The sequence below is a fragment of the Microchirus variegatus genome (assembly GCF_963457635.1).
Source record: "Microchirus variegatus genome assembly, chromosome: 9".
Lineage (NCBI taxonomy): Eukaryota > Metazoa > Chordata > Actinopteri > Pleuronectiformes > Soleidae > Microchirus > Microchirus variegatus.
The window spans coordinates 6,342,322-6,368,597 of NC_139810.1; the positions used below are offsets into that span (position 1 = coordinate 6,342,322).

General features: G+C 42.0%; 1 protein-coding gene across 2 annotated transcripts in view; it reads left to right on the top strand.

The window, feature by feature from the left end:
- The window catches only part of LOC310931501 (IQ motif and SEC7 domain-containing protein 1-like), a 37,807-nt gene extending 11,767 nt beyond the window's left edge, over positions 1–26,040 (top strand). Inside the window, exons 3-14 of one of the 2 annotated variants that reach the window (XM_083894671.1) lie at positions 1,329–2,611; positions 3,966–4,127; positions 4,391–4,513; positions 5,691–5,857; positions 6,718–6,857; positions 8,346–8,375; positions 11,021–11,146; positions 11,242–11,341; positions 11,615–11,776; positions 14,181–14,357; positions 16,649–16,698; positions 20,356–26,040. In XM_083894671.1, the coding sequence (XP_083750797.1) occupies positions 1,329–2,611; positions 3,966–4,127; positions 4,391–4,513; positions 5,691–5,857; positions 6,718–6,857; positions 8,346–8,375; positions 11,021–11,146; positions 11,242–11,341; positions 11,615–11,776; positions 14,181–14,357; positions 16,649–16,698; positions 20,356–20,883 (3,048 nt within the window). In that variant the 3' untranslated portion in view covers positions 20,884–26,040. The remainder of the gene's footprint in view (positions 1–1,328; positions 2,612–3,965; positions 4,128–4,390; positions 4,514–5,690; positions 5,858–6,717; positions 6,858–8,345; positions 8,376–11,020; positions 11,147–11,241; positions 11,342–11,614; positions 11,777–14,180; positions 14,358–16,648; positions 16,699–20,355) is intronic. The other variant, XM_083894672.1, reaches the window with a different exon arrangement.
- Positions 26,041–26,276: the final 236 nt, after the last annotated feature.

Here is a 26,276-nt window from a genome sequence, read left to right on the forward strand (position 1 = left end):
CAGAAGAAAATATTTGGGTTCTGACTCAGAATTCTGGCTTTAAACCCACAATTCTGACTTTATTCTCACAATTCTGACTTTATTCTCACAATTCTGACTTTAAACTCAGAATACTGACTTTAAACTCAGAATTCTGACTTTATTCTCATAATCCTGACTTTAATCTCAGAAGTCTGACTTTATTCTCATAATTATGACTTTATTCTCATAATTATGACTTTATTCTCACAATTCTGACTTTAAACTTTAAAATTCTCAACTCAAATATTTTGTTCCTGTGTGTCCCTAATCCTCTTCGATATTGTACAGGACGACAAAAAAGCAAATATGAATGAGAGTGAGTGTAGAGTGGACTTTGGAGTCGACTGAAAGAATGTATTTACTTTTTTTTTTATCATGCCTGAATAATAGCGTCTACAAATTGAAGAGTGGATGTGGGGCAGCAGCAGCTGCTGCAAAGATGTGAAAGCTGTGGAAAAACTGGTGGTGTTTTCTGTGGGAGAGAGGGAGAGAGAGTGTTGATGCCTGAAATTAGTGGTTGTGATGTGTCCATTGATAAAACCTCAGACACTTCACCACGCTGTATTATCACCACATCCAAGGATTTTCCCTCTTGCTCTTACTCACATTTACTTTTCGTCGTCCCTGAGTTGATTTCATTTATTGGTGAAAACAATCTTCTGGACTAATTATTTTTTAACCACTATTTACTTACACACCCACATTTGTATTCCTGGTGGTAAAATCCTGCAATTCAAATATTTAAACTTTTTAATGATTTTAATAGTTATATTTGGGACTCTGGAGGCCCTATGAGTCGGCAAAGTGTGAAAAAAGATGACTCACTCATGTTTTTGTGGTCCTCCTCAGTCTAAGTACAGGAGATAAAACACCCGATGTTGACTTCTATTCTTGGCTGCACAGTGCAGCACAGAGTTCTACACAAACTTCCAGCCTCAGAGGATTTACATTTTATATATGACAGCAATGTGCCTGCTAGAGTTGGCAAATGATGGCTTTTCCAAATGCTAACTGCTGTTAGCTGCCGTTAGCCTTAGTGACGCTGACGTAGTTTCCTGTGTCTCATTTGCATTTAAAGAGACAGGCACTCAAAAGAGAGCGTTGTGAACAGGGCTGTTTTGGCAGAGTGATTGAACTGCTGTGGTGCTTCATCCTTAAGGTGTTTTGACCAAGGCATGTCACAGACATGTTCATTAGGACACCAGGGAACTAGGTTCACTTGGAGAAATAGGGTATAATATGTCTACTTTAAATATCCTATGTGGTGTCTCCGCTTCTCAAATAATCCACAGCCATCTTCTCCGTAGGTGGAGATGCTGGAGCGCAAATATGGCGGACGATTCATAACTCGACATGCAGCGCGCACCATCCAGACAGCCTTCCGCCAGTATCAGATGAACAAGAACTTTGAACGTCTCCGGAGCTCCATGTCTGAGAACCGCATGTCCAGGCGCATCGTTCTGTCCAACATGAGGATGCAGCTGTCTTTCGAAGGCCCGGAGAAAGTGCACAGCTCCTATTTCGAAGGGCGGCAGGTGTCCATGACGGAGGACGGCGCCCCGCTGTCCCTGGTGCAGTCCGGGTGTGGCGACATAGAGGTTCACCAGCAGGCCAACATGGCCGCTCACCCACCTCCGCAGGGCGACCTGACAGACACTATCACGGAGCTGGAAGACGCCTTCTCCCGGCAGGTCAAGTCTCTGGCAGAGTCGATAGACGACGCGCTGAACTGTCGCAGCCTTCAGGGCGACGAAGGCCCCGACCCAGACAGCATGGGCTGCTCCGACCTGGAGAGGGTAGTTCCCTATCAGGTGAAGGCTCACCGCAGGGGAGCTGGACGCATGCACGACGAAACGCTAGCGTCGTATAGCGATGTTACCCTGTTCATAGACGAGGAGGACATGTCCCACTCTATGGCTCTGTCACGGTCAGGGGAGCAACCTTCCAGCACAGAGTCAGATTTGCGATTGCGGTCAGTCAACTCCTCCCAGGATTACTGGCCTCTTGACCCTAAGGACGAGGGTCGTGACACTGACACAAGCTGCCGCAGCACGCCCTCTCTGGAGTGCCAGGAGCAGCGTCTTAGAATGGACCATCTTCCGTTGCTGACCATTGAACCTCCCAGCGACAGCTCCGTAGAGCTTAGCGACCGCTCGGACCGCGGTTCGGTCAAGCGGCCGCCCGTGTACGAGCCGCCGCACGGCCACATTGTTACATCGTCCCAAGCGAGCCCTAAACACATTTCCCACGGTCCGCCACCGCGGGTGCCGTCCCGCGACGACGACGCGCCCCTGCGCCACCGGAACCGGCAGCGGGAGAGCCACCTGGCCATCAACGGCTCGGCGAACAGGCAGAGCAAGTCCGAGTCGGACTTCTCCGACGGGGACAACGACAGCATCAACAGCACGTCCAACTCCAACGACACCATCAACTGCAGCTCCGAGTCGTCGTCGCGCGACAGCCTGCGAGAGCAGACGCTCAGCAAGCAGACGTACCACAAGGAGACGCGCAACAGCTGGGACTCGCCCATCTTCAGCAACGACGTCATCCGCAAGAGACACTACCGCATCGGTCTGAATCTCTTCAACAAGTAAGTGGAGGGAGCAGCAGGTGCTCCTGTGATTAATGTCCCGATTAATGAACAAGATGGTAGTCATTCATTCACTCAGTGTTGCACTCGGAAACTGTAATGAGCTGTAATTAATTGCATTTTGAAGGATTTTTGTTGCACAGAAGAGGAAATTAGGAACACAATTTAATGCACATGTACCTGTCATTATGCTAACATGTTGTCGTCCGTCATCGTTCAATGCGATAATCGATACTCCAGGTCATATATCGATATTTTAAGTCCCTGAAAGGTTCACGCCCCGGGCGTCACCACTTCATGTCTCCTTGCTAACGTGCATATAGGAAACAAACTAGCCCTTCATTAGTAAATATTAAACACGAATTAACACTTTATGAAGGAAAAATCCTTAAATAATGTTGTAATAGAGGTAGAATAAGGTGTTAATATGTGTTTAATGAATACTAATAAAGGGCTAGTATACTACTTATATATGTTAGTAAGCGCCTAGTTAAAGGTGCATTATGTAATAAATCTAAAGCAACTGGCCATAAAATCCTCTTAATATGTCACAAAGGAGGAATAATGTTCATATGACAAACTGAACTCACCAACAACAACAGTGCAGCCAAAATATTTGCATTTAAAAAATATATTTTGCAGACTGCAAATCATGTTTATGTTTTGAAATCATGTTTTGGCATGTGGCGCCACCTACCACCGTCTACCAATCATTGCAGGCAGTAGAGTCTCAGCTGCCGAGCAACCACGGGTTGCCAGTTACGTCAGAAAACGGAACCTCAGTATTTTGAATTTGAATGTAGTTACCGTTTTTGGCCAAATTCTTACATATGGCACCTTTAATGGTGAACATGTGTTCCCTAATCTAAAATAACGGATAACAATTACTTATATTGTAGCTGTTTGTGTTAGCTAAACTCTAGGTGTTGTTCACATGCATCTACAGAAGCCAGAGGTGTTTTTAATTCAAGGTGCTCGAGCTCGGTTGTTGATGTGTTGGTGCTAAGCGACCAAACCCTGGGAGCTGCCGAGACAACTGTGACGTTTCTGCAGTTGCCTTAATGAATTAACTAATGCACTCAAACATACAAACTATCATTTCCCTCACTGTTGTTCTCTTATCCGTCAAAACCTGAAGAAAATACGGAGAATTTCACCAGCTGATTCAAGAGCTTTATCTGTATCACTGATGTTCAAAGGTCATTTCACAATCAGTTTGACCTACTTGTTTGACCGTAGTATCAGAGAAAGCTCAGACATTAGTCGTGAAAATATGACTATTTCTCTCCTTAAAATAAGAATCAAAATACCAGACATTCAAGACATAACCCTCTGCTCATATTGGATTTTCCAGGAAGCCAGAAAAAGGCATCCAGTACCTGACTGAGCGAGGATTTATCCCTGACACACCAGTCGGCGTGGCTCACTTCCTGCTGCAGAGGAAGGGTCTGAGCAGGCAGATGATCGGTGAATTTCTTGGGAATCGACAAAAACAGTTCAACAGAGATGTTCTAGAGTAAGTCTGTTTATTTGTTCTCGCCTGGTTTCCTGAGTTGTCAGATAAAGGAGGAAATGATTCAAATGAGAGTTTGTGTAAATACGTCCTCGCCTGTCTCGTGTGCCTGTTCCAAAACAAAGAGAAACAGACTGTACCAAAAACATCAGGGCTACTGCTTTAGAAAAAGATAGAACTATTGTAATATCCTCTTTGATATAATCTACATCTGCTGACAGACAGAGAACTCTTGTGTTTAACTTTCTCTGTCTTCTGTGCATCAGCTGTGTGGTCGATGAAATGGACTTCCAGAGCATGGAGCTGGACGAGGCCCTCAGGAAATTTCAGAACCACATCCGTGTTCAGGGCGAAGCCCAGAAGGTGGAGCGACTCATCGAAGCTTTCAGGTGAGGTCAACTCGTTCATCCACTTATCATCGATCATTTTCTCACTGTTAGAGAACTGACGTTTGTAAAGCGCTCACTCTGCAGCAGGTTTTGTGACCTTGTTGAGCTGAAAAATCAGATTTTTAGCTCTGGACTTTGGTGCAGGAGAGTCAGTGGTTTATAAACCTAAGATTTCATTAACTTCACTCACTAACATTTTGTTCAGTGAGTTTTTTGTTAAGTGGCTGTTGTTCCTTCTGTTAATTGTGAAAGTGAGTATCCACAACAAAGGGTGATAGAGATGTATGATATTGGACTTTATGCCGATATGTCGATATATCTAACGTGCTTGGGCCAACAGCTGATACAATACGGATATATACATTTTTTTTCCATGCGCCCAACTGCCAGTCTTGTATAAAGTACTTGAAAGCGATACTTGAGCAAAAGTACAAGTATTTTATCAGAAAATGACTATGGTAGAAGTTAAAGTCACCTTTAGAATATTACTTGAGTAAAAAGTTAAAGTTAGGTTAAAGTAAAGTAAAGTTAAAGTACCTGACATTTACTGTACTAAAGTATGAAAAGTAATTTTCTGATATGAAATGTACTTACCTATTAGAAGTAAAAGTATTGATTGGAAACAGTAAATAGCTGTTTTAAGTCCACTTGGAGCCGAAATCTGCGGCTAACAGCTAGTGCCGCTAAAAACAACTAGCGACAACAAACGGGCATTGCGTCACCAACTCAGCTTTTATTTTGTAGTACGAAGATGGTTCAGGGAAATGTATCGGAGTAAAAGTACACATATTTAGGAAATGTAGTGGAATAAATGTAAAATGTGAAAATTCTACTTAAGTACAATAACAAATAATTTGTACTTAATAGTTTTAGAGGGAGCTAGCATAGAAGTAAAGGAGGTTAGCGGCCTAGTTAGCCTACTGTTGTAGTCATATCTGCAGATATTGGTGTAGGTGATATGTCAGAACCATAAAACCACACTTTTTAGTCACTTGTGCGCCTGTGATATCCTGATAATTAGTGGTGTTTGTGACCACTACTAGCTTTTCTACTTCTGCTTTCTGGTGACAGAACATGTCCTCACTGTGGACACGTGCAGTTTGTTTTGTGTGAGGTTTTGAAATGGCGTCACATCTTTTTCATCATCCCTCTCTCTCTCTTTCTCTTGTGTCTGTAGCCAGCGTTACTGCATCTGCAACCCCACCGTCGTGCGTCAGTTCCGGAACCCTGACACCATCTTCATCCTGGCGTTCGCCATCATCCTCCTCAACACCGACATGTACAGCCCCAACGTCAAGCCTGAGAGGAAGATGAAGATGGAGGACTTCATCAAGAATTTAAGAGGTGACGAGAAGAGACACTGATGCTTTATATGTGATATTTTTGACTTTACATCCATCCTTGTGTAGTGTGTATATGTGTATCACATTATACTGGCTACTCGTGATAAGACTTGATACTTGAGTGACACAAACTCAAATAAAATGGTTTAAATCATCAAGTTGCTTTTTATGAGTTAATATAAATGTGTAAAATGGGCATACAACATAATGCTATATTTATACCTATATAATTATTATTTACTATACTATAATGTTTTTAGTTACTTTTATTGATTGACCTGTTGGTTATTTGTTGTTTGTGAATACTGTTATTGGAGGTTATTGTTTTGATTTGAAATAATTTGTAAAGCAAAGGTGCTTCTATAAATTATTAGGTTCCTATTATTATTATTTTTAGCCCTGGGGAAATTCAAATTTGACCCCCTAAACGTGCATCAAAACGGACGGAAATTTGCACGCACATCAGAACTGGCGAACAATTTGAAAAAATATGCAAAATGGCTCAGTAGCGCCCCCACAAGTCAGGCCCCTATGGAGCGTGCAGAAATTTAGTTGCGCCGAAGTTCTTGAAATTCGGTGGGTATATTGCCCGGCCTGAGACGAGCAAAAAATCCTCTTGACACCATGACCTCAACTCAACAGGAAGTCCGCCATCTTGGATTTGATTCTGTGATTGTGCAAATATCTTACCGTGATGAAAATGCTAACATTTGGTTAATCTAGCTTTATGAAGTTCTTGTCTCCTCATTTGAAGACACATTCTTTGCCATTTTTCCAGCTCCAGCAGGTTTATTTTACTCCAATTATACCAAATCCAGTTGTTATAAGTAATAACTGAGGTTTTGTCTCCCTGTGGTCCAGGTGTGGATGACGGCGAGGACATACCCAGAGAGACTCTGGTCGGCATTTACGAGAGGATCCGTAAGCGAGAGCTGAAGACCAACGAAGACCACGTCTCGCAGGTGCAGAAGGTGGAGAAGCTGATTGTGGGAAAGAAACCGGTGAGGAACGCTTTGTTTATATGCACGAGTTTAACCTCTGACCTGCACTCCATGTTCTCACAGATTTATCCTCGATCTGGATAAACAGCAACGCCCTCTGCTGCTTCTCTCACCTCAAACATGGGATTTTAAAAATTCACTCCACTTTCACCCTGCTGCCTTTAACACAAACCAAAGCCCTGGAGCAAAGTCACGCAGCGCTGCTGCAGTCGCATGAAAAATGGGCCCTTGGTGCCACTTAAGTACAACAGCAGTGTCCACGCGCCGGGCTTTTATTGGTGTAGTCGTTGCACTGATTAAATGCGGCAATTCCACGAGTCTTTTAAAGATACGTTACACTCGAGGAAGCTGTAGATTCTCGAGTTAATAGACAGTTTGTCGTCGCTAGAACCAGCTGATTAGATTTTGCTGGGAAGGTAAATGTCCTGTCTGTGTGAATGCAGCAGAATCAGCCTTTAAAAATACAACAGGCTGAGTCTATTCTATTCTATTCTATTCTATTCTATTCTATTATATTAAGGCTGTAACCATCATTCAATTAAGCTATAAATAATCGATTACTAAAATTGGCTCTACCTATTCTGATAATCGATTATTTTGTTTTTGTAATAATTAAAACGGGTTTTCCAGATTTTTCAGCTTCTTAAATGTCAGTATTCTGTGGTTTCATCACTCCATTTGACAAAGAATTGATTTAAAAGGGAAAAATCTGGGTTTGTGAACGAAAAACAAGACGTTTGGGAACCGATCGACAGTTTTTAATATTTTTTATACTTTATGGACCAAACAAGTACTCGATTAATTGAGAAAATTATGAAAATAGTTGTTAGTTGCATCGCTGTATAATAGTTTTGTATTGTATTGTGTTATATTATGTATATATTATGAGGGTTATGCCTCACAGCAGTGTGCTGTGAGGCACTACATGTTCTGATTATTAAAATTAAAACAGAGCCAATATCAAACGTGCTGTTCTTTAGCCCCTCAGGGAAACAGGGAAACAGAATCTCTGCGTTATTCTGCAGGTAATGATGTTGCTTTCATGTGTGAAGGATAAAAAAAACGTGTGATTAACCCACGCAGCCTCAGGGGGTGGAGAGAGAACTTGGTTTCAGTCCATTTCCAGTCAGCTGGAATCTTCGGTTCTGCCTGCGATAATTGAATATATTGAAAAAGGATCCGTCGTCACCGTTTAGCTGTAGCATTAAAAGCCCGGGAGGACTTTTGATTAAAACACTGCAGCAGAGAAACCACACTGGAATTCTCCCATGTAATAAGAATAATAATAATACTAATGCTGCATGGTGTTGGCTTCCATGGCAGGAATTTTCCACAGTGTTTTTTATTCCAACATTATTACACGCTCCCTCGAGTCCAGCAACAAAGAAAGACCACCGTCTTGTACACAGGCCTCGTCATGGCTTCTTTAATCAGCCACAGTCTTTAAAAAATGAAGCTAAAACTCATTCACTTTGTCTCCTCTCTTAGATTGGATCGCTCCATCACGGCCTGGGATGTGTAAGTAGAATAAATATCTGTAAATCATACTCCTATTTAAGCATTGTTCATTTATGTGAGTGGATTTTGTATTTGTATTTTATTTCTAAAGTGGCTTTACATACAGTTTTCACTGTATTACAGTTATTCCTAGACACTGTGTATGTTTAAGACAGGGTAAAGACATTTTTTTGCTTCACATTACTGTGTTTTTGTTCGATATCATCAGGTATTATCACTTAAATACGTATTCAGCTGTGGCAGCTAGGGTTGGCTAACGCTGGTAGCTGATCCTGTTTGTACTTCGTACCGATTCACGTTGGTACGACCGAGTATTGGTTCACTTTTAACAAATCAATTGCTTGTCGTTAGCCTGCCGTCTGTGGCTAGCGTTAGCCGTGTGGCTAACTTTCAGCCCGGTTAGCTCACAGTCCACAGCTGATTGTGTAAACACTTGTTCGTGACAAGAGACAAAGGAATTATGAACAGACGTCTCAACCGTTTGGTAGAGGACTGTATCTGAAATATTGTAGGGTCTAATTTAAAATAAATATATATATATTGATTGGTTATTGTTATCATAAGTGAATAAAAAATGCAAAGAAATAATTTTTCCTTTACTTTACGGACAAAAAAGAAGAAGCGTTGTGGAAGAGAGAGGTCTTGTTATAGTGCTGGGCAAGTTAACGGCTTTAACTGCATCAACATTAACGCACATTAACGCATGACACGTTTCCATGACGACTGACCGGAAAAAGACACACTTGCCGTCGTGTTTTACGTGCCACGACACTGGAGTCCAGGCACCGTTTACCAGTTAGCTCCGTTAGCCGCATTAGCTCCTTTAGCATCGTTAGCGCGCCTACAGTTGAAATGGAGTAGCTGTGTACTGCGTATGTGTGCCTCTGTTTTTAAAGTTTAGTGCTACTTTTTAACGATCTTGAGTGACGTAAACATTTCCGGTCAGTTAACACGTTAATGTGCCCAGCACTACTACTTGTTTATTACATTTATTTATGTTTATTTATTTACTGTACCGAAATATGGTTTGGTACCGGTATCGAGTAGGATTTATTTAAAAGCTGAAGAATGTACCGTTTTTGTCTCATGGAAAGTGACCACTGCTTCATCAGCTACCAATGCTAGCAGTGTTGCTACTAGCGCCCCTTCACCCTTTAAGGTACGCACCAAGAAAAAAGTAAAGGAAAAATTATTTCTTTGCATTTTTTATTCACTTATGATAACAATAACATCAATCATTATATATATATTTATTTTAAATTAGACCCTACAATATTTCAGATACAGTCCTCTACCAAACGTTTGAGACGTCTGTTCATAATAAAAGTACAACATTCAGAGAAGTCACATTAAGTGCAATTTCTTGATCAATAAATTCAAGTAATCATTTTAACAACACTAACCCTTTTTTCCCCCATCATTTTACCAACATTAGCTAGCTTCTCTACCTTTACCATAAAATGACAAGTCAACCGTTTGGTAGAGCATGTTTTCAAAAAATGATTTGACCCTTACAAGACTTATTTTTGTTGAATTAAGTTACATAATTCTGTACAACAACTCCTCTGAAACGATAATATGTCAACAAATAGTCTTATCTTCGAAAGTCCCGTCGATAGATTCAAGCATAAAGTTCAGCTTGATGCATTTTTCAATGACATATAGTGACTTAACGGTTACTGTGTAGTATTTATGGGTTTATATGACCCAAAATCCACTTTTTTTTACATATTATGTGCTCCTGCATTGTCTAGTCACTGTATAATAGTTTTTGTTTTATTTTCGTAGTGTTTCAAAAAGTCATGTAAAATAACATGGTCGCGGGCCGCTGTTGCATTGCCACTGTTAGCAGCGAGACGCCGAGAGAACAAATCAAGCGTCGCTTTACTTGTAGCGGAAGTCCCTCCTCCACTGACGGAGCTAATACGATATACAAAAGACACACTTATACATCTGAATAAATACTAGAACCTCATCTGCTGACACGGAGAAGACGACGAGGACGACATTTGACCGGCTGAGGATACCGTAGCGCTCAGGGAAGGGAGGGGGTGAGCAGAGGAGCAGTTCGTTGTTGTAAATTTCAGCCTCTCCTCTAGATGTCACCATAAACTACTTACTTCACCTTTAAAGTGTGGTCGACCAAATAGTTGAGTAGTACCTTAAAGGGTTAAGCCAGTCAAGCTAGAAACGTTGACGACAAAATGAGCGACGAATCCACCTCATTGACACGTTCAGGTAATTATCAGAGCTCGGTGAAGGTGTTTTAAAACTGAAAAACTTTTTAAAAGTACTGAAATAAGAGATACAGATGCCGGTACCGTATCGGTTCAATTATGAACGGTACCCAACCCGAGTGGCAACACACAACACACTGTCCCGTTCATTTAGACGGCAAACACACAGCGATCGTCCGAGCAGGACGAAGTGAAAGCGATTCCAGATTATTTGAAAAAAATATGAAATAAAAAAAACATGAGCTCCGTTTATTACATTTCATATGAAGGTTTCTGAGGTTCTTGGCATCAGATGTGACGGCAGCACAGAGAGAGAGAGAGAGTGGCCTTTGGTCGTCACGAGCTACACTTTCAACAACATCACAGATTCCAAACATTTTGACGTTTTTGTTGTTGTTTTTTTAATAGGTTCTGTCGCTTCCCCATCGCCGTCTGGTCTGTTACTGTCGTCTGTTTGAAGTGCCAGATCCAAACAAGCTCCAGAAGTTGGGCCTGCACCAGCGGGAGATCTTTCTGTTCAATGACCTCTTAGTGGTAAGAGGCCTCTCCTTCTCCTTCTCCTTCTCCTTCTCCTTCTCCTTCTCCTTCTCCTTCTGTAAAAACCAACCCTGTCGTCTTCTTGATTTCAGGTAACCAAGATCTTCCAGAAGAAGAAGAACTCGGTGACGTACAGCTTCAGGCAGTCGTTCTCGCTCTACGGGATGCAAGTCATGCTGTTTGAAAATCAGTGTAAGTGCCACTGGGACGTTTTTTCTTTTTCCTTTTTTCCTTGTTTCTGTCTGTAAGCGAGTTCACTGACAGTGTTTACATCGCAGGCTTTGATCGAGCGCAGCAACACGTCAGCAGAAATGGGAAGCCAAAGCGACGAACTGCGACGTTGTTTATTCTCTGCGAAACTTCACGCAGCTTCGTTCAACGTGTTTTAACGTGGCTTTGATGGATGGTGGCGGCCCTCGTGTAAAGTTCTCTTCCCCTCTTTTTTTTTTTTTTTTCTTTGTCCAGATTACCCAAATGGAATCCGGCTCACATCAGCGATACCAGGTGCAGACATCAAAGTCCTCATCAACTTTAATGCTCCCAATCCCCAGGACCGCAAAAAGTTCACAGATGACCTGCGAGAGTCCATCGCCGAGGTCCAGGAAATGGAGAAATACAGAATAGAGTGTGAGTTCTCCTTCTTTCTCCTCCTCCTACCCTCCCATCCCCCCCTCTTCCTCCGTCTACCTCAGGCTGTGTAAAGTAGAAACAGGGCCTGCTTCTCATTCCTCAACTGCAGCAGTTTATGAGGGAGAGTGTTTACAGAGTTCACATGATGGCAAACAGAAGGCAAAGCGTTTTCTTCCAAGAGCAGGATGTCGGATATAAAAGGAAAATCAATAATGGATCCTTTCAGACCTGGTTCAGACCTGGTTTTTAACGTCGGTCACTACCAACTTCATCCTGAATGTGTCCTCAGATGTGAACACAGAAAACCACATTTGGAGGTGGTTTGAGAAACGCATGTGGCCACATTCCTGAACGCGCATGAACGTAATCTGTCCTCAGGACACGTTTAGATTACTCACAGGTCAGTCAGTCCTCTGAGCAGATGTGTAAAGATGTCTCATGCATTCATTAAAGGTGCATTATGTAATAAATCTAAAGCAACTGGCCATAAAATCCTCCTAATATGTCACAGAGACTCAGGAATAATGTTCATATAACAAACTGAACTCACCAACAACAACAGTACAGCCAAAATATTTGCATTAAAAAAATTTTTTTGCAGACTGCAAATCATGTTTATGTTTTGAAGTCATGTTTTGGCATGTGGCGCCACCTACCGCCATCTACCAATCATTGCAGTCAGTAGAGTCTCAGCTGCCGAGCAACCACGGGTTGCCAGTTACGTCAGAAAATGAAACCTAAGAGACCTCTGTATTTTGAATTTGAATGTAGTAACTGTTTTTGGCCACAGTCTTACATATGGCATCTTTATACGTAGACGCTGAGACGATATCAACAAGGAGTGAAGCAGGATTTCTTTTTCTACGGCGTAAAATCTTATTTCATGTTACAGCAGCGTGAGAGGAGCTCGTTCCTTCTCTTTTTTACCCCTTGCTGTAAACATTATTTTGTTTACCGTTTTTGTTTCATATCTCATTACCCATATATATCTGTCTTTACTTACACATAAGTAAAGTACATATTTGATAGATTTAAGGTCTGTTCATACACTCTTAGAAATAAGGGTTCCAAAAGGGTCCTTCTGCAATGGCTGAGGTTCTACCTGGAACCATTTGCTTTTGAAGAAAGGGTTTTTCAAGGGTTCTTGGTAACACTAATGGTTCCAGTAAGAACCATTTTGAGCCAGAGAACCCTTTAAAACCCCTTTCCTGAATAAAGGGTTTTAAAAGGGTTCTCGGTGGAACCCTCCAAATGGGTTCTCCTATGAGAACAAGCCAAAGAACTTTATATGGGTCTAGTTAGCACTTTTATTTCTAAGAGTGTACTCTTTATTGCAGCTTGTTCTTGACAAAATCATACCTTTTTTTTTCTTGTTCGGTGTCCGGTCACTATTGTGCTATTGGCCAGAATTTTGAAGTGGGCGTGGTTTAATGTGGCAAATGTTATCATTCCCTATGAGGACGTCCCAGGAGTTCTGCACGTTCACAGAGCTGCACCAATATCACACAATAATCCTTTTAAATGTGTTTTTTTTAATGAAAATGAGAATAATGATGTAAAAAGTTACTGTTCCCTCTGATATCGCGAATCGTATCGCAAATGCATTTCCTGTCAACATAATCGCCAAATTCATCAAAAGAGTTGCAAAATGAATAGAAAATATAGTCAAGACATTGACAAGATTAGAAATAATGATTTTTATTCAAAATAATAATTGTGGCCTTTTGTCAAAGAACCAGTAAAACTGTTTTCAGCTGTGCTAACATCATTGCACAAAGGTTTTCAAGGGTTTTCTAATCATCCAATAGTCTTCTAACACCATTAGCAAACACAATGTACCATTAGAACACTGGAAATGGGCCTCTATACACCTATGTACATATTCCATTAAAAACCAGACGTTTGCAGCTAGAATAGTCGTTTGCCACATTAACAATGTATAGAGTGTATTTCTGATTCATTTAATGTTATATTCATTGAAGAAAAGTGCTTTTCCTTAAAAAATAAGGACATTTCTAAGTGACCCCAAACTTTTCAACACTAGTGTATGTCACACACTTTCATTACAGATAATTAAAGTCAGACCGTGGAAAGTCTAGGTGTCTGCAAACATTATATTAACATAGAGAGACAGCAACAGGCAAATTCAAGTATTTTGACGATCAAGCTTATTGGAATCCTACAGAAATCAAACTTATTGCACAGACATTATTAGTATTTAACTTTTCATGAGCCACACGTCCTTCCAGGACTCATTTTAATGCCAGAGGAACAGTCTCTAACTACTCAGCACAGATGTTAAAACCAGGTCCTGGCACAAGCCGGCGTCTGCCACTTGTCTACTTACTTACCTCACTCTTTCCTTGGCTCATGTTTTTTTTTCCCCTCCCTCCACACACAGCTGAGCTGGAGAAGCAGAAGGGCGTGGTGAGGCCCAGCATGTCGCAGAGCTCCGGCCTGAAGAAGGAAGCCGGCAACGGCAGCATGAACCGCGCCAGCCTGGACGACACCTACGCCATGGGCGAGGGCCTGAAGAGGAGCGCCCTCAGCAGCTCGCTGCGAGACCTCTCCGAAGCAGGTACGGCCTTTACACGTCTAACACGGGGAAAGAAAAAGAGATAGCGAAATGTTATTTCATGGTTGGCCAGTTTGATGGAGTTAGCACTTTATTTTAGACGTGTGAACAATCCAAAGACCTGACGAAAAAGAGGTTAATGTTGAGGAAGTTAAGTTTTAGCCTATTTCCCATTTATGGTTTTATCATTATTCTACTTTAGCGTTATATTTTCCACTCCCAATTATTTGTGACATTTCATGAAAAAAAATCCTCTTTTTTTTTTTTTTTTTTTTTTAATTCACAATTAACCCACGTTGTCATTTCCTCTCTCACATATATATCTGTGAAGCCTGAAAAGCCGGCCTGTGACGAATGCTCACCATCACCACACACAGCAGCTTATTTTCTGTCATTCTCACATCGGCGAGCCTCAGCGGTGTCGATCCCGCGTGTCTCTGAAGCGCGGACGCATTTCCATTCCTCACAGAAGTTATCGGGTGATTTAACTTGATAACCAAATGAAATCCTGTCAGGGTTCTGCGTCGCTGCTGACGCTGCATTTTTTTCCGTACGATCACGTCTTCAGTGACGGACAATGATGATGAGATGGTGTCAGACAGTGTCAGTAGAATTCCCTTCTGCTCTCCTATCTCGTTGTTTTTTTGTTTTTTATTTGATTTATTTGTGCAGGATGTGGCATGTAAGTGGGGTCAGTGTTTTCTCTTTGTTTTTCCAGCCATACTCCATTTCCATGTGTATTTACTGTGTGTTTTTTTTCCCTCCCATACACATCAGGTACTCTCCTGTTTATGTGTGATTATCGGTCATGTGTCATTGGCTGAGTGTGCCTAACAACGGCAGAAGTGCTCTCTGTTCGCCCTCAGACTTGAATATGCCTGTAACATCCCATGTGCAAAAACACCACTGTACTGCTTTTGATGTGTCCTCCTCCTCCTCCTCCTCCTCCTCCTCCTCCTCCTCCTCCTCCTCCTCCTCCTCCTCCTCTGTGACTCTCACTGAGACCGGGCTTTTTAGCCAACACATGACCAACGTGTGAAAATCTACATCTTGTGGCAACAACTGAGTTCTTATTTTTATCAGGACAAAAATCTGGGGAGAAAAAGGTGTAAACAACATCCCTGATCTAGTTTTTTTTTTTTTTGGTCTTTCAAACTTGATGCTCATTAAGACCAAATGTATTGAAAAGTGCGGTTATGAATGGCTGACGTTCATAAAATAAGCTATCGTCTACAGAGAATAAACACACTAACTAAGTATGCAGAAATGCGTACATAACACAAAGCTAATTAATGAGCTGATGATGAAAGGCTAAAGCCGAACAGGAAGCTGAAAAATCAGCCCAACAATAACCTGAATTTGTTTGAATTAGCTTAAAGGTGCATTATGTAATAAATCTAAAGCAACTGGTCGTAAAATCCTCCTAATATGTCACAGAGACTCAGGAATAATGTTCATATAACAAACTGAACTCACCAACAACAGTACAAAAATATTTTGCAGACTGTAAATCATGTTTATTTTTTGAAATCATGTTTTGGCATGTGGCGCCACCTACCGCCGTCTACCAATCATTGCAGTCAATAGAGTCTCAGCTGCCGAGCAACCACGGGTTGCCAGAAAACGAAACCTAAAAGACCTCGGTGTTTTGAATTTGAATGTAGTAACCGTTTTTGGCCACATTCTTACACATGGCACCTTGAAATCATCGTTTACGTTGAATACGTGGACTCAAACGCACACAGTTTTGCTAAGTAAGCAGAAAGATGAGGCTAAACTTGTTTGATTAAAGCTAGCGCTGGGCCCGGTAACACGTTGACGCCGTTAATGCATGGCGAGCTTCCATGAGGCTATGAAACGGGCCGTGCGTTAGCGTGCACTTAAAATGCAATGCAGTCTTTCATAGAAAGTGTTGGTAGGTGAAATGTGAGATATAAACAGGCTGTAATCAAGAAAAACAGGAAAATGCTGTGTCAGCTAAATCGTCCGTGAATGAGCATCCAGTTTGAAGAGTGTCCCTAAAACATTCAACTCACTGAAATCTCAGTCCAGCTGTAGTTTTTAACCACCTGTCACCCACCACACTCCCCTCCCACCCCGGGACCTGGACGTCCCCTCTCTCTCTCTCCCCCCTTTTCCCCACCCACCCTTATTTGGACTTAACTCACAGTCACAATCCCATTATACTGCCCCCTACGGGACGGGCAGGCGGCCCCCAAAACAAAAACAAACGTGTGTAGTCGATCCAGGAGTGCTGTCGATCTCTAATCTGTGGTATTGCATGTCTCGGGCAGGCAAGCGGGGGCGTCGCAGCAGTGCAGGATCACTAGACAGCAATATGGAAGTAAGTTTGAAGCAGCTGGTATCCAAGCTACTCTCTATGTGATGATGTGCACTGTGAAAACACACCCATTTATTTTATACACTTTTTTTGCTTCATAGACTCAGCTCATTTGTTTGGATCATTTTTTTTTCTCTCCTTCCTGGGATGATGATGATGATGATGATGCCTTATTATATAACCTGCCTGCCTCAGTTAGTGTGCATGCATGGGTTGCCTGCCTCTGATCGTGCCCCCTCCTCCTCCTCCTCCTCCTCCTCCCCTTTTTTGGAAAGCCACAGATCTCCTGTTTTTGGTCATGTGATCTTCAAACAAGCATGACTCTACTAACCCCTCCCCCCTTTGTCGCCTGTCTTCTTCTGTCTTTCATTCAATCACATCCAAACCCCATTTGGTTCTTCTTCTTCTTCCTTCTCTGTGGTAGATCTGTAAAGACAGTCCGTCTCCATCAGTCTCCTTGTTCCCTTCCGGGTCTTCTTCTTCTTCTTCTTTTTTTTTCTTCCTTTCTTCCTCAGCTTCTCTTAAACGCTGTTAAGTTCAGGGAGGAGTGCAGCTTTTTCATAGTCAAAGGTTTCGTTTCGACTATATATAATAAAGATGTGGATTTCATTCATTCATTCATTCATCCATTCATTCATCCATTCATTCATTGATTTTTTTCCACTCATTTCATGTGCTTTCATGAGTTCACGTGCTGGTTTGGGAGTCCTGGAAATTTCCCCTCTGCTTTTTTTAAACAGTTGTGATACGGTTTATCTTTTACTCATAGTGAGTGAGTAGGGCGTAGGTGTGTGAAGTCCGCACACACACACACAAACACACGCGCGAGCTTAGCTCCTCCTGCCTTCTGATTTTCTAATTGAATGCTAACGTGTGGATGACCAGTTTTGCCTGTCACATCCTCTGCATGTGGAAACTGAGCCTCCTCCGTTTGAGTTTCACATGTTGCATGAGTGACTCTCAGAGGGTTTTTTCGGGGGCACACTTGACTGACGATGGAGATGAAGTAACGTTGTCTTTTTTCACCGCTCCTGTAATTGTTATTATTATTTACGTAATGACTCCTGTTCCAGTTTCTCCATGTCGGGTTAGTTTCTCGACTGCAGTGTAGGATCCTTTCATCATGAAGTGTTGTTGTTTTTTAAATTATTATTTTCTTTCCCAGCTGAATGATTTTGTAATGTTGCTGCTGCCTATCATGAAAACATTTGTTTTAGTTTCTCATTTGCATGCCCTGTACCATTTTGCAACTGAAGTAAGACGACAGCGAGTCCATCCCAGTGTTTCTCCTGACATGTTTTTCAGCAGCGGTTCTGTTGTACCCGTGATCAAGTCGAAACAGTTTTTTAAATATAATAATAATAATAAAGTGATTGTAGATTCATTTTAAAGGGGCCGTAGGTAAGCTAATTTGCTAACACTAAGTAGCATACTAGCCGTTTATTCGTAATCATTAAGCACATATTAACATCTTATTCTACCTCTATTACGACATGAATTAAGATCTTTCCTACATATGGTGTTAATATGTGCTTGATATTTACTAATAAAGAGCTAGCGTGCTACTTATATGCATGGTAGTAATCACCTAGTTAGAATATACACCTATTAGAATATGCGTTCCCTTAATCTAAAGTGTTACCATCATTGTTTTACGCTCGTCTGCAGACTGACTCTTAGGAATTGGAGTTGGATGCGTACGCCTCAGGTAAACATCAGTGAGTTAGCGTCCGCTCCCCTGTTGCTGAAGCAGCAACTTGTGAGTCAATTATTATAGTATTGCGTAGGAAAAGTCGGCTACAATGCAGCCAAAATATTAGCATTAAACAAAAATATTTTGCAGACTGAAAATCATGTTTATGTTTTGAAATCATGTTTTGGTCATGTGGCGCAACCTACCGCCGTCTACCAATCATTGCAGTCCATAGAGTCTCCGCTGCTGAGCAACCACGAGTTGCCGGTTACGTCAGAAAACGAAACCTAACCTTTTTTGAATTTGGCCACATTCTTACACATGGCACCTTTAAATCATCGTTTACGTTGAAAACGTCGACTCAAACAGAAAGATAAGCAGAAAGATGAGGCTAAACTTGTTTGATTAAAGCTAGCACTGGGCACGGTAACACGTTGACGCCGTTAACGCGTGTTGAGCTTCCATGACGCTATAATTGCGTGCCGCAGCACCGTTTTACCAGTTAGCTCCGTTAGCTGCAACTTGTGAGTAAATTATTATAGTATTGCGTAGGAAGAGTCAGCTAAAATCAAGAAGCACAGACAACACAGACTCCTAGCAAAACGAAAATGCTATCTAGTGCAGCCTGTTTGGGCCAAACAGGATAAGTGACAGATGAAGAGTGAGAGTGTTAATTCAGTCAGTGTCCATCTTAGCTCAGTGGCTGTTAAAATGTGTCATCACTGCATTTACTGATGGAGAATATGTCACCTTCTTAGGGGCGGCATTGAAACTCTTGTACTGATTGGGGTGGAACTCACTGATGTACTCAAAAACAAACAAACACGTTGACATTTTCATTTTATTCAAGAGTATACATCATTTAATATAAAAGCAGTCCATCAAAATCAGTTAAATGTCAACGTTCTGAAAAAAAAAAAACGTAGTTACATGTCTACTACATGTTTTTTTACAAGGCTGACTTGCCCTGACCAAGATGGCGGACGCGCTGACATTTTGCTGTAACAGGCAAACACAGTCAATGCAGCATCTAATTCATTATTAGTGCTGGGCACGTTAGCGCCGTTAACGCATGACACGTTTCCATGACGACTGAGCGGAAAAAGACGCACGTGACGTCATGTTTACGTGACTGCCAATTGTTAAATTGAGTCTCTAAAGTAACAAAAAATGTTTCGTGCCGCATCACTGTTTACCAGTTAGCTCCTTTAGCTGCGTTAGCTCCCACTGTTAGCGCGCCTACAGTCAAACTGGAGCGGTAAACGAAAAGAGCAGCGCTACAAATAACCAGCATACCTGTGTACTGCGTATATGTGCCTCTGTTTTTAAAGTTTAGCATTACTTTGAAAACTGCATCTTTTCCTTGTTTCGAGTCTTTAGAACTTACGTACGTAACGCTAAACTTTAAAAACAGAGGCACACATACGCAGTACACAGGTACGCTGGCTATTTGTAGCGCTGCTCTTTTTCGTTTCATAAACAGGCCGCTCCAGTACGACAGTAGGCGCGCTAAAGGAGCTAACGCAGCTAACGCAGCTAACAGAGCTAACTGGTAAACAGTGCCTGAACGCCGCGGCACAAAAAACTGCGCTACGCATGTCTTTTTCAGGCCAGTCGTCATGGAAGCACGTCATGCGTTAACGTTATCGGCGTTAATGCAGTTAATGTGCCAAACACTAACTTATATATATATATATATATATGATGTATGGTCGCGATGCCCAGTGAGCACGAGTCTTTGGAACTTACGTACAGCCCCTTTAAGTTGCAGCTGTTTTGGTCCTCACTTTTGTACCGTTTTGAGCGAGAATCACGTTGATATTTTAGCATCGGTGCTCAGTAATTCAGCTGCTGAATGAATGCCGGGGAAACACTCAGTGCAGCTGTAGTGCAGGTGTGTCTGTGTGTGTGTGGTACAGTAGCACTTGCTCAGTGCTGTTACGTTGTCTTTTGTATCCTCCCTGCAGGGGTCCATCATTAGCAGCCCGCACACGCGACGGAGGGCCACCACGCCACGTGAGGGCGCACCCCGCGGCCAAGCCCCCATCCCTAACTCAGCATCGACTTCCATCCTCGGGTCGCTCTTTGGCAGCAAGCGAGGCAAACCGCCCGCGCAGAGTCACCCGCCGTACCCGCAGGGCGGCCACCCGACCCTCATATCCCACAAGCCCCACCCGACCAACCTGCACCACACGGCGCAAGTGGTGCACACGCAGCTGCAAGGTCACCACCCGCAGTACTGCCAGGTCCCGCAGAACCCACCGCCGTACAACCACCACCACCACTACCACCCCCCGCCGCACACGCAGTACCACCAGCACCCGGCGTACGCCTCGCACGCACACCAACACCAACACGCCCCCCCGCAGCACAGCCACTACAGCAGCCAGCACTCGCACTCCTCGCAGCACGCCGCTCACCACCACAGTCAGCAGGCGGGTTCGGCTCCCGGCGGACCCAAACCCAAACACAGTGGCATCAGCACCGTAGTGTGATGCGTTTCCAAAAAAAAACGACCGAGGGGAGGGAACTCAGTGAAAGGAAAAGGGGACAATTGCTTACACCAAAGGGACTGACAGCAGAACTCTATGGCCTGTCCACTGTGTTTTTACTGCTGCTGTGATGGAAGCCGATCACACGCAGTCACCTTTTTATTTTCACCTCCAGGTCCGACAAATATGCAGGACGGGAGTCGGACTCAAAATCATCCACTAAGGGGCCTTTAATAGTTTGCCTGAGGATAGTGGGCGTGGCCCTATCAGGGTCTTGTGTGTGTGTGGTGGTTGGGGGAGGGGGTTGGGTTCTATATAGGAAGATGCTCTATATTTTAAACACACACCCCTGGGCCGCTTCATCCCCCTCCCCCCTCTCTCAAGAGTCTTTAACTTCACATAATCAGGTGAGGAGAGCGGCGCACAGAAGTCGACTTTTCGGGAAACCTTGGGTACAAACATCTTCACACCGACATCAATCAATCAAAGGGCAGGTAAAAAAAAAAAACACGAGCGAGGCGACCATTTCCGTCATAGTAGTTTCTTCTAGTGCTGTATTTACTGTAGATGACAGCTGTACGTGTTGTCTTTCCCTAGCTCTCATAATTAAATGTGCCAACTATTAATGCATAATCTATTTAGTCCAGACTTCATGTACAGTATATTGTGCGTAAAGTAATTTTGTAAGATTATACTTACAATTATTATTATGATTATGGTTATTATTATCAGCAAAAAATGAATTTTATCAGTATTATACTGACTCTGTGGTAACGGCATGTAGACCTGAAAGGACTGAACTCCCCGTTCGGTTCCGGCCTAGAATTCATTCTGGAATATTTGCCTTTTTAAAAAAAAAAAGAAATGAATCAGAGGGCGGAGCCTCTGGACGGCAGCTGTTGCATATGTAATATTAAAAATTGCAAACTTCCCGTCAGCGCTCAGACCGAATGAACGAAGCTGATTGGTTTGTTGAATCTGGGTTCATGTTACAAACGGAAATCTTTTTTGCCTTCATCGTATACGACAGCTGCTCTCGACTCTGACGCTGGACTCACGCGTACGTACGCCGAAGGTCGCCACTGAGAAAGGTTCAACTTCCTGATTGTCAGCCGGGCAAAACACTTTATGCAAATAACGCAGCCAGTCATCCGTCGTCTACCGCTGAGGGTCGCTGGTGCAAATCCCAGCTGACATAGTGCGATGGTGGGGGTCACAACCGTGGACAGATCGCCAGTCCATCACGGGGACACATGTAGAGACAAACAACCGTTCGCTCACTCACACCTACGCTCAAGCTAGATTGACCAATTCACCTAATTAACATAATCTCGAAGGTTTTTGGACTGTGGGAGGAGCCGGAGAAAACCCACGCACACAGTGAACTTGAAAAAAGTCCAAGAATTCAGGGAAAAATGAACAGTTAAGGATCGGAAATTCAAAAATGATATCTCGATAATCCATCGTGATGCTGCAATTTGCACAGCATTTAAAAGTGCTTTGGTTTGATATATAAGCTCACAAAAACAACAACAACAACAAAAAACTAGTGCTGTGCAATAGGTTAACGCACAAGACGTTTCCGTTTTCCACGACTGACCGGAAAAAGACTTGCATGACGTCATGTTTACGTGCCGCAACACCGGAGTCCAGGCACCGTTTACCAGTTAGCTACGTTAGCTACTTTAGCTCCTTTTAGCGCCGTTAGCGCGCCTACAGTTGAACTGGAACGGTCTGTTTATTAAACGAAAAGAGCAGCGCTACAAATAACCAGCGTACCTGTGTACTCTGTTTTTAAAGTTTAGCGTTACTTTTAGAGACTCATTTTAACAATCGGGAGACACGTAAAACATGGCATCACTTTCCGGTCAGTCGTCATGGAAATGCGTTGTGTGTTCATATGCGTTAACGTTGACGCCGTTAAATGCCGTTTGGCGCGTTAACGTTTGACAGCACTACAAAAAACATATATATATATATTTAAAAAAAAAATATATATATATATATGTGTATTGTTTTTCCAGAATAAAACAACAACATAAGACGTAATAAAAACACATAATAGATATATGACCCTCACTTTACCCACCCCCCAAAACTACAAATAAAACCAAATAACTTTTACATTTTATGACACAAAATGAATCTGTAAAGAACAAAAACAGACACAAATTAAATGTAATCAACATATACATGTTTGTATGGTAATTAAAACACTTGACAAGCTTATATATATATAAAATTTGGATTTAATCATTTCATAGTAAGTGTAGGGCTTTAATAGGGCCTTTAATGTTTAAGCTCACGGTAAAGGTTGTTCTCCCTGTTTTCCGATTGTTTTCCGCACCAAAAGCGATCGCTAACCTCCGCTAGCTACCACCGCGTCGTACGTGTGAATCCAGCGTTAAAATCGCTATCAATAAAAGAGAAATACTTTTTTCTTTTCTTTGTTTTTTTTATTATCTTAAAAGAAAAATCCTCTTTTGCCTTGTTTTTGTTTTTCTTTACTTCACCGACAAACGTTGGTGAGTGAGGGGAAGAAAAAAAGAAGAAGAAAAAATCAGTTCTTACATAGTGAAGTATTTTTTTCATCCTTTTTCTATCACGTGTGCAATATCTTTGTCCTGATTTTTCTACATTTAAGAACGAGCGAGCGTTTCCTTTTCCATGTTTTTTTTTTTTCCTGCGTCGTAATAATAATTTATTTATTTTTAGTTTTTCTCGCTGTCTTTTTGACCCCCCGTCAAGAGTCTAAATCGTTAAAAAATGAACGCTGTCCTCGCCGTCTCCCATTAGGGACAGACTTGGAGCTCGGTGGAATGTTTAAGCAAGTTTTCTTTATTTTTCTTTATTTTTTTTGCATGTAATGTTATTGATGTGAGGCTATCCTCTGCACATTGTATAACGAGAATCAGTGTTACCACGGCAAGTTCAAGTGCAATCATGTTCCCAAAAACACAGACTTGTACTGAAAGTGGAAGGAAGTCTGTCATCTTTGTCCAGGATGAGATTCAGGTGAAAATATATACATATATATACAAAAAATATACATATATATATATACATATATATATATACATATATATATATATGTATATATATATTTGTTAGTGCTGGGCACTAGCTTAACGCACAACGCGTTTCCATGACGACTGACCGGAAAAAGACGCGCGTGACGCCATGTTTACGTTCCCCCGACACCGGAGTACAGGCACCGTTTATCAGTTAGCTGCGTTAGCTCCTTTAGCGTTGTTAGCGTTAGCCTACAGTCGAACTGGAGCGGTCTGTTGAGTAAACGAAAAGAGCAGCGCAAACAAATAAGCAGCCTGCCTGTGCATTGCGTACGTGTGCCTCTGTTTTTAAAGTTTAGCGTTACTTTAGAGACTCATTTTAACAATCGGGAGTCACGTAAACATGACGTCGCGCGTGTCTTTTTCCGGGTCAGGCGTCATGGAAACGCGCCATGTGTTAACGGGGTCAACGTTAACGCACGTTAACGAATGACTCGTTTCGATGACAACTGACAGGAAAAAAGATGCGTGCGACGTCATGTTTACGCGCCGCGGCACCAGAGTCCAGGTAACGTTTACCAGTTAGCGCAAATAAGCAGCGTACCTGTGTGCTGCGTATGTGTGCCTCTGTTTTTAAAATTTAGCGTTACTTTAGTGACTAATTTTAACAAATCAGGAATCATGTTAACATGACGTCACGCGCGTCTTTTTCCGGTCAGTCGTTATGGAAATGCATCATGCGCTAACGTGCGCTAACGTTAACGGGCCCGGCACTAATATATATATATATATATATATATGTATACGTTTTGTTTTTTTTCATTTAGGGAATATATAAATACTTACAATAAACCATGGAAAGAGGAATGTGTGTATATATTTTAATAAAAGAAAATAGGAGCGCTTCTCTTTGGACTGAGACAAAAATATTTTGCTGGATAAGCACATAATGAAAGAAACACTTTCAATTTTTCTTCAGGAAATGCAGTTCTATATATATATATATATATACACTTATATATATAAAATAATAATAATAATACGATAATGCAAACTGAACAAGAACTGGGTCTGTGTAAAGATTTAACTTTCTACATTCTACAAAATAAGAGTCTATTCTAAGTGTGTGTTCAAAGTAGTGGCAGTGATCCGTTCGTCTCGCAGTATTCAGGTTGTACGTGTGTTTTAACATCGCCGTCGCCGTGTACACATCTTGGACGACTGTGTCTTTCTGTCCATTTTCACCCTTTTTTTCTTTTTTTTACCTTTCAATGAACAATGAAATAAAACCAAGGAGTTTATGTTTATGTCATTTTTATGTGTGTGTGTGTGTGTGTGTGTTGTGCTTCCAATGTTTGTGTTTATTATTTTTTTTTTGCCCCAACAAATGCACTGCATGGATCTGATGCATCACTGTGAGCTGATTGAAGAGGAAAAAAGAGAAAGAAAGAAAGACAAAATAATTATAATCAGCCTATAAATTTAGCCTTTTTGTTGTTGTTGTTGGGTTTTTTTTTGTCACTTCCTTTGTTGTTGTTGACGTGTTTTCCTGTCGTAGTCTGGTCCAAGCTCAGCATGCATTTCACCCACAAAAAGCCATCCTGTAAATGAATTACTGAGAAAAAAACACGGAGAACGTTGCACTTCTTTGTCGCCGAGGGCTTTTCATCGTGTAAATATGGGATTTTTTTCGATGTGTGAACTGATCAGAAATGTGTGCAAGGAAGGAAAGGAAGTAAGGAAGGAAGGGTTTATGTGTATGATGAAGCTGTAAAGGGACCAATGTGGGGGGGTTGAAGGAGCTGTACATACTGTGTATATGATCAGTGCTCTATTCTGATTATCTACAGTCAACATCAGGATGTATATATGTCGCCTCGTCCATGGACGTGTGAGGCGACACGCGAACATATCGAATGTTTTCTCGAATTGTTGTAGAATAAAAAAACAATAAACAAGACTGTTAGAAAGTCCGCTGCCATCGACGCTCACCTCACTGTTCATACATCACGTCACACAACCACACACACACACACACACACACACGGTGTGGTGTTTTTAAACACCAAACAAAGGAAAAAAAGACAAAGAATGGCCTCATTTCTATGTGCATTCTGTTTGTACAGTGAGTAGTGAGTCAGTAAAGACCCCCCCCCCCAACCCAGTTATTGTAAAACTTCAACTGTGACAATGTTGAGAACGCAAAAATAAACAAATATATGACTTACGGTACACGTGTGCTCTGGTTTCTCTTCATAATAGGAACTAGAAAAGCTCATGCTGTGCTCTTGAACGCTCCCTGGTCACTTTATTAGGTACAGAGGACGCCCAATGAAGGGGCACCAGTGTTTTGTTGTCTGCTGCTGTAGCTCATATGCTTTCAGA